This window comes from Pteropus medius, unplaced genomic scaffold (genome assembly GCF_902729225.1).
Source record: "Pteropus medius unplaced genomic scaffold, Ma_sr-lr_union100, whole genome shotgun sequence".
Taxonomy (NCBI): Eukaryota; Metazoa; Chordata; class Mammalia; order Chiroptera; family Pteropodidae; genus Pteropus; species Pteropus medius.
Window position 1 is genome coordinate 10,621,682 of NW_024349804.1, and position 8,343 is coordinate 10,630,024.

Genomic DNA, 8,343 nt, shown 5'->3' on the forward strand with positions numbered 1-8,343 from the left:
TTCCCAGGAATGTAACTAACCCTCCCAGCCCCCACCCACAAGCATCTCTGTGCATGACTGACATACGCCTCAGCCCCAGGGCCAGCGGCCAATCCTGACCATTCCGTGCACCCCCTATGTAGTTCCACCATTGAAGGAAGCTCACTCCTGCAAGACATGTAAATTCTGCCTCCCAGGAAGCCTCCACCGATGCCCACGCTAATGCCACATTCTTTCCCACCCCACTGCAGGGACTGGTGACAACATCCGTTAGCATTAGGGATTGGTAGGGTCGTGTCCCCAAAATGAAGATGAGATCATCCACGGCAGCCAGTGCTGCATGCAGCGTGCCTGGTCTCGGTACAGACGGGCCGACGGGGGCGCTAGGCGAAATAACAAGCCAGCCAAGGCTTTCATTCACAGCTGTATCAATGAGTCAAAGAGAAAGGAGATTAATGTCCACTGAATATGTTTATGCTAAGCCCGGTCTGTCTGCCTCGTCTCATTTTAGTTTCCAACAACTCTTTGCCGTAACGATTGTTCTGGTCTTGAACATAGGGAAACTGAGGCGTGGAAAATTAGTAAATGGCTAGAGACACACAGGTAGTACGTGACGGGGCACAGGGCGAGGACAGCCTGCTCCTTCATCTCTTCTTCTTGGAAGCAAGGGAGGCAGGGAAGGAGGGAGGGAAGAGTGGGGCTCACTCTCTGAGTCACCATTTACCAAGTGTGCGAGCTCCTGCCAGTCACTTAACGTCTCTGTACTCGACTTTCCTAAAATATAAAGGTTCTTTTCAAGGCTAGATTCCTATAGTTCAGGGATTCCCTTTTAGCCTCCCCAGACCTCCGTTTTATTGGTTGGTATATATATTATGAATTAATTATGCCCCCTCACTCACCATGTCATATATCAAAGTCCTAACCAAACCCCAGTACCTCAGAATGAGATGGTATTTGAAAATAGTTTTCGAAGAGGTGATTAAGGTAAAATGAGGCCATTGGGGTGGGCCCTTACCCAATATGACTGGTGTCCTTATAAGAAGAGGAGGTTAGGACACAGGCACACACAGACGGACGACCACGTGAGGACACAGGGAGAAGACGGCCATCTGCAGGCCAAGGAGAGAGGCCTCAGGAGGAAGCAACCTGCTGACACCTCGGTCTTAGACTTCGAGCCTCCAAAACTGTGAGAAAACAAATGTCTGTTCTTTGGGCCTCCCATCCTCCCCCATCCGTGGTGCTTTGTTATGGCCGCTTGAGCAAACTAATACAGTAAAAAAAAACAAACAAAAAGAAACAAAAAAAAACAGAACTGTCTCCAAGTATCTATTGTTCTTCAATAGATATCAAAATAAGGAGTGTTGCCACGGCTGCCCAGATGCTTCGGGCAGGCACATCTGTGAAAATCCTTCTAGCAGCGTGTGAGGATTCCAGCTCGAACCCAGTGTCTGGCCCAGGGCACTTTTCTGAGAATCGCATGTGGTGTGGTCAGCACCGGCCAGGCGGCCGTGGGGTCAGGTCGCCAGCCTTTGCTACAGCCCGGGCAAGTTTGGGAACAAATGAGAGCATGAATGAACAAATAGATCAACACGCAAATCTGCCAAATACAGCCAAATTAAGTGTCACATCAAAACTAAAGAAAAAAGTAGCCAGTTCTTCTTTTGGTGATGAGAATTAGTGAGTTAATAAAGACACACACACACACACACACACACACACACACACACACACACACACACTCAGAGCACTGCCTGGAACACATCAAGTCCACGATAAGGGTTAGTTATTATATTTTCATTATGGCTGAGACATTTTGCGAACTAGGACACAGTTCCCATCAGCTAGATGCCGAGGGTCAGTGGACTTTCCAGTGCAATAGCCTTTTCTCTTTCTATCTCTTCCTTCAGCTCATGACATTTCTCATTCAAAAAAAAAAAAGTTTAATGATTTTTAAATGCTTGAGATTAAGGATTCCTTCCCCTTAGCACAGAAAACAGAAATCACGTGCCAGCAGAGCCTTCTGTGGACTGCCATTTAATCTGCAATCTCGTTTGATCCTCAAAACATTCTGGAAAAGAGCCATTATTGAGCCCTCTTATGAGTGAGGAAAACTGACGCCTGAAGAGGCTACGGCTTTTTTTCCCAACAAGCCAAACTCTGGTCTGCTCACAAAAGAGACGGTACAGCAATTCCACGATGACCTCCTAAGATCAGGTTGTCACCCGGCTCACTGCTGCCTCAGCAGGTAGACAGTTGTCATCTATGACAGCCTACAGATTAAAGGGCCAGCTTCCAGGTGAGCTGCTCTGATGACGGTCCATGGTAATCTCTGAAGGATTCAAATGCCCATTTTAAGAAGGCCGTATTCTGTCACAGAGGAATTCTCTCCTCCCGTGCATCCTCCAAGGAAGAGTTTGCGTTCCGTGTGTTTACTTAACGCTCACCCGTGTTTACTACACACAGGCGCTATTCCGTGCAGACAGCGATGATTAGCTAACTTGACCAATGTCATCCTCATGGCAACCCTGTGAGGTGGGTGCTGCCAGCATTTCCACATAATGGCCCACAGTAACAGCCAGCTCTCGGCAAACCTGAGGTTCCATGTAACCGGCAAAAATACTGACTTCCTCAGAGAGTCTCAGATGACACTACGACCAAACATCAACAATCCGCAGCCTCGAGCATCGCTCGAAGGACCATTCACACACACGTGAGGCTTACTGTGTGCCAGGTGCTGGGTAGCAGACTACCCTTTACAGGTGTTCCTTCCTGCCTTTCCTGTGAACAAGCCGTGCCCCGGCCTGAGAGTGGAACAGTTTAGATTGCTCTCGGTTCCCTCATCATCTGTCACCGTGAGAGCCCTTTGCCTCGCCAGGGAAGAATCCCCATCTTGGGAAAAAAAAAAAAAGATCAGTGAATTCCATACAGCAGGGCTCCGCTAAATGCAGGGCGGCTACGAGCTACTTCGTCTGCTGCTTGAATAAAGAAACAGCACCTTATTCTGACCCTGCAGGGCAAACGCAGTAGACGCAGGGTTCGAGGGTAGTTTTGATGTCGTGTCGCTGTTTGGCTATCTTGCACACGTCAGAATTTCACCACACCCACGATGCAGCGACACTTGTCTCAAGGGAGTTATTTCGAGTGTAAGATGAGATGGCGTAAATAGAGCCCCAGACACACAGAGGCAGATGCTTGGCAAGTATCGTTTTCCACCTGAAATGAGTCCTGAAAGCCCTTTCCTTAGACCTGTGTGCCCTGGGCACAGACGGGCAAAAGCTCACACAGGGGCCGGGAGAGCTGCGGAAGCACGACGAGGGCCCCCTGGAGGCACAGCGGTGCTACGACACCTCTCACAGGCACAAAAGGCAGGCAACCCACGCACGCTGCGAAGAATACGTCTGGGAAGGTCCATTTTGCTGCATCTCAGGTGTTTGGGTCATTCTGTTAGCCACGTGGCTAGAAGCATGTCAGAATTCAGATTTAGGGAGGACCCAGGGTATTAGTTTCTTGCGGCTGCTGTAACAAATCACCACGAACCTGGTGGCCTAAAACAACAGAAATGTCTTCTCCCACAATCCTGGAGGCTGGAAATCTGCAGTCAAGGTGCCAGCTGGGCTACAGCCCTCCTGGACGCTCCAAGGGAGGATCATTCTTTGCCTCTTCCAGCTTCTGGTGCCCATCGGCAATCCGTGGCTTCCTTGGCTTGTGGTCACATCACTCTAATCCCTGTCTCTGTGGTCACACTGCCAATTCTTCTCTGCTTGTCTTATAAGGATACACTTAATTACTTTTAGGGATAACCTAGGATAAGCGCCTGCTCCCAAGACCCTCGACTTAATCCCACCTTTTGTCATGTAAATTAATAGTCACTCTTTTGATTGATGTATAAGATAATACTCAGATTCCAGGGACCAGGATGTGACATACTTGGAGGGACCACCATTCAGCTTACTATATACTACTTTCTTCAGTTCTTAGCCAGCCATTAATTTGATGCCTACACTGCGCTAGACTCCGTGCTCCATTCTGGGGTCAGAGAGCAGAGTAAGATCGAGTCCTTGCCACCCATGGGACACCAGTGAATCTGTGCCTGTGTATGCGTGCATCCGAGCAGGAGACAGGTTGGAAATATTTAACAACTGGTAGAAACAGGGTGGTGTCATGAGCGCCCACCTCGAGGGCCCCTGCTAGCCAGAGGGCACCTGCCATTCACTCCCGGCGCTGCATCTAGGTCTAAGAATCAGGTCTCGACATTTCTGTGAAAGCTCGTCAAAGGGAGCAACCCAGTCATCGGGCCTTTCCTTGTCTTGCAAATGCTCATGATCGGAGGCTGAAAATTATGACAGATGTTTATTCGATAAATTAAGCTTTGAACCCGAGAAGACACAGACAATTAACCTATGGCTCACTTCTCACTTCCCCTGTCTGCTTCTTGCTTCCCTCTCTCTTCACATACGTATCTCTCTCTCTCTCTTTTCTCCTTCTGCTCCCCTGTGTATACCCACGCGGATTTATTTACCTTTCTGGCAGTGCGACATTGCCCACCGTTGGTACATAGGGCAACCACGAAAGGTTTAAACACATCTTAAGATCCAACATTAGGATGGTCTTTGCTGTCCTCCTGAAAAAAATCATTTAATATAACAATAAAAGCTTCATTATAATCTTCTTAAAAGTCTCCTTAGGGCACTACGTCAGTTGTAGGTCTATCGCCGCAAGTCGATAATAAGAAATGACAGCATGATTTATTGCTCCTCCCTTGCTTTCTTCTTACTACTTGTTAAAATGACAATTTCATATAAAATGTCATCCGCGTAGTAGATTATTGAAACAAGGAGCATCGAATCCATTATTTCGGGACCTTCCTAAAGGAAATACGAATGAGAATATGAAGCAAGCATTTTCCCTCTCAAGATCAATACCAGGAAAGAGAATTTCCTTTGTGACATGTGCGTAAACCCATTTTATAGAAGAATTCTAGATGAAAAATTTTTTCTTGCAAATCATTTCTCGTTTCGTCAAGGACACAGAAAGAGAAAGAAAACTCTGTCCTTACTTTATCCGCAGACGTGAAATACAAAAATGTCTTTTCTTCCTAAGGGCTTACGGTGACAACCGATAAACTTCTCTGCTGATTTCATCGCTTTCCTCGCGTTCTTGGCGAACGCAGAAGGGAGGAGGACTTAGCAATGCTTGACCTTTACTGAGCGCTCGCGGTACCCGGAGCTGCCCTGTAAATGCTGTGTAGGTGCTACGTCAGCTCACTAAGCCTCTCAGGGGCCCTCGAGGTGGGCGCTAATGACACCACCCTGTTTGTAGAGAACCAGGGACAGAGAGTGGAAGAAACTTGCCCGAGGACGCACGGCTGGTGGGTGAGAGAGCTCTGCTGGGAACCCAGGCTTTGGGGCTCCCCAGACTCTTCCCTCACGACGACTGTAGGACACCAGTCACGGTCCGACTGGAACACCACCCAACCTTAGCATCGGGCAGGAACTAATATTTACTGGACAGCGACTGCGGTGGACAGACAGCTCATCTCACTGCAAACTCTGCTAGATCCAGCAACAGGCCCGGACGGGCAAGTCGCTTACAGATTTAATCAGAAATCTTTCAGTGCCAGAAGATTAAACCCAATTCCAATGAGCTGAGTGCGGAGGGGGGAGGGTTGTCGACTCTGTCACCAGGAAGGAGAGGACCTGGGGACTCATCACTGTCAGGGGACTCAGCATTCCACATCTCCTTCCCCCAGCAGACCCCACTGTGGCGCCCTTCCTCCGTCTGCATGATCATGGCTCCCCTGGTCTGGCAGAGCACCAGGGTCACAAGCCACGGGCAAAGTTGTATCAGGAAAGAGCTGACCCGTGTCCAGAAAACCAGGTGCCGTGTCTGGCCCTGCCCTGCAGCCGTGTGACCTCGGAGCAGGTCAATCCCCTCCTCTGAGCCGCAGCTTCCTCGGCTCTGCAGAGAAGGTCGCTGCTCACCACACGAGGTGGCTCTGGAGCGCCGATGTTGTAAAGCGTAGAAAGCTGGTCACGCAAGCGCGTCCTAAGTCACCTCGCGGGATTCCCTTCCCGGGATTCATCCCAGCCCAGCTCCTCCACGCTGTCTGTGCCAGTGTTCTCAACCGCCTTCCTTCTTCCCCCACTTTTACTCTCTTTAAAACCTCCTTGTCCACTTATCTAGAATCACCCAGAATGAAGAGCCCATTTCAAGTCTTTATCTTCGGCAAAGCACTTCCCGATTCCCTTAAACTTGAAATCATTTTACTTTCCATCACATCACCACAGTGCGTTATCTGTGCCTCTCTAGAAACACACACGTGGAATGGACTGCTGTTTATTTCACGAGAAGCCCGGGGAAGGAAGCCAAATTGGCTAAGAACTACCGGCAGCCCCGCGGCCATCCCCCTCACCCATCTTTCTGATCACGCGCGAATTCCTTAGAACGAGAGGGCTCTCCAGGAGGGAGCGTTCCCGGCATGCCTTTCCCGCCATGTGCTAAGTCAAGGCCAGGCCTCGATCATCTACATTTTGGTGGCCACCATCCTGGGCAACGTGAGGGAGGCGCCACAGATTCCCAAAGGAGTCGGCAGTGCAATTAACTCGTCTAAGTCATCTGAATGGCTTATGACAGGAACCTGTGACAACAACAGTGACGCTTGACCCTGTGACTGTGTGACCTGATTCTGGTCGACACTCTGGCGGGAAGCTGAGAGGGCTGCTGCGGGCTTCACCTCCACTCTCCCCAAGTCCCTTTCTCTCTCTCGTTATCTTATGATCCGTATCAGCCATCCTTTCAAGAGCTCGGACTGCCGCATCCATTTTTTAAAAATCACTTTGACACACCTTTACAACCCAAAAATATTTTAACGAGTTAACCTCTTTTCTGAGTAAAAGTAACATCTGTACTTTATCCTACAGACACGGAAGATATCTAGGTTTTCATTAACTTTCTTTTCTGTGTTTCAGAAGTTTGATTCGGTGGAAGACATCATCGAACACTACAAGTATTTTCCTATTGTACTAATTGACGGGAAAGATAAATCTGGGATCCACAGGGAACAATGCTATCTGACTCGGCCACTGCCTCTCCGCAAACACTTCTCACCTGGGTAGCCTGGTCTTTTTTTTCGGTTCAGTGCAGGGGATCCAATGCCTCTATTATTTTTCATTTCTTTCAAAAGATTCTTTTCTGTGGCTTTGAGGGATAACTTCTTCAACTTCGTAGCAGAGAAAGACATTCTATACTGGAAATTGGAAAATCGATTATGGTTTCGAAAGCGCAAACCACAAGGGAAATATTTATAAGATGCAAAAATAAAACCTAGCTTTTTAAAAATATCTTCTAAAGAAAGAACGATAAAGACGGTCTTTATGCTCCTGTTACGGATGAGCAGCAAAGGTTACGAGAAGCGGATGCTTGAGCATTTGCCGCTCGCGCAGGACAAGTGAGATTCTCAAATCTATGCTCTTTTATAGGGCCCAGCGTGGCCTTCATCTCACAAATGTTTGGATGTGTAAATTGACAAGGTTTTCATGATTCCTTCTGCTAAAGATGTGGGTGAATGTTGTTAGCTCTATTTTATTTGTAATCCTGCAAATTCGGTTATAGGGGGGAAAGGTGGGATAGAAAAAAAGAGCACTTTTGAATATCACTTTAAAGACAAATCAAACATGCTTTTACTATGGCGTGAGCTGGCCAGTCTCCAGTACACTATTTAGAGTAGCTTTGACACAAATGCAATTAGCAGCTTTGTCATAAGAGAGTACACTTAAGCTGAGGGAAAGCACAATTTTTAAAAATTCCATTTGTGGACTTCCATTCAAAAGAAAAGAAGAACTGCCCTCGAATTAGTGATACCTTACAGAAACTTTGCACCCGTCACGATATTGTCCCCACTCAAGGCCAAGAGGGTCTAATTTTATCCCTGTTTCACAATGCAGATGAGGATACCGAGGCTCAGAGGAGTTACTGATCTTACTCGATGTAAGAAGAGAGCGCAGATTTGTGTCCGTTTTGCCTGGCTCCTTACCAGCACGTCTTCCCAGGGACACTCCTTGCACTGTGAATTTGACAATCAAGTTGAAAAGCTAACTTACAAAGAGAGAGGGAGGGAGGGAAGGAGGGAGGGAAGGAGGGAGCGAAGGAGAGAGAAAGAGAGAACTTGAAAATACAGATGTGCCCACCTCAAAATATATAAACTCATAGCAGGGTAGTTTTGTTTTGTTTTTTCACCTGAAGAGTTCTGGTTAAAATTAAGGGTACACAATGACTTCAAATGTTTCCAAAACCTACCTATGAAATTCATGGAGTATTTACATAATTGTAGCTTTAAGGCAGAAGACCAAGATAGAATTAAAAGGC

At 47.7% G+C, this 8,343-nt stretch overlaps 1 protein-coding gene across 2 annotated transcripts in view; it reads left to right on the top strand.

The window, feature by feature from the left end:
* The window catches only part of CLNK (cytokine dependent hematopoietic cell linker), a 123,669-nt gene extending 115,621 nt beyond the window's left edge, over window positions 1–8,048 (top strand). For both annotated transcript variants that reach the window (XM_039838182.1, XM_039838181.1), the window contains one exon: window positions 6,948–8,048. In XM_039838182.1, coding sequence (XP_039694116.1) covers window positions 6,948–7,094 — 147 coding nt within the window. In that variant the 3' untranslated portion in view covers window positions 7,095–8,048. The remainder of the gene's footprint in view (window positions 1–6,947) is intronic.
* Window positions 8,049–8,343: the final 295 nt, after the last annotated feature.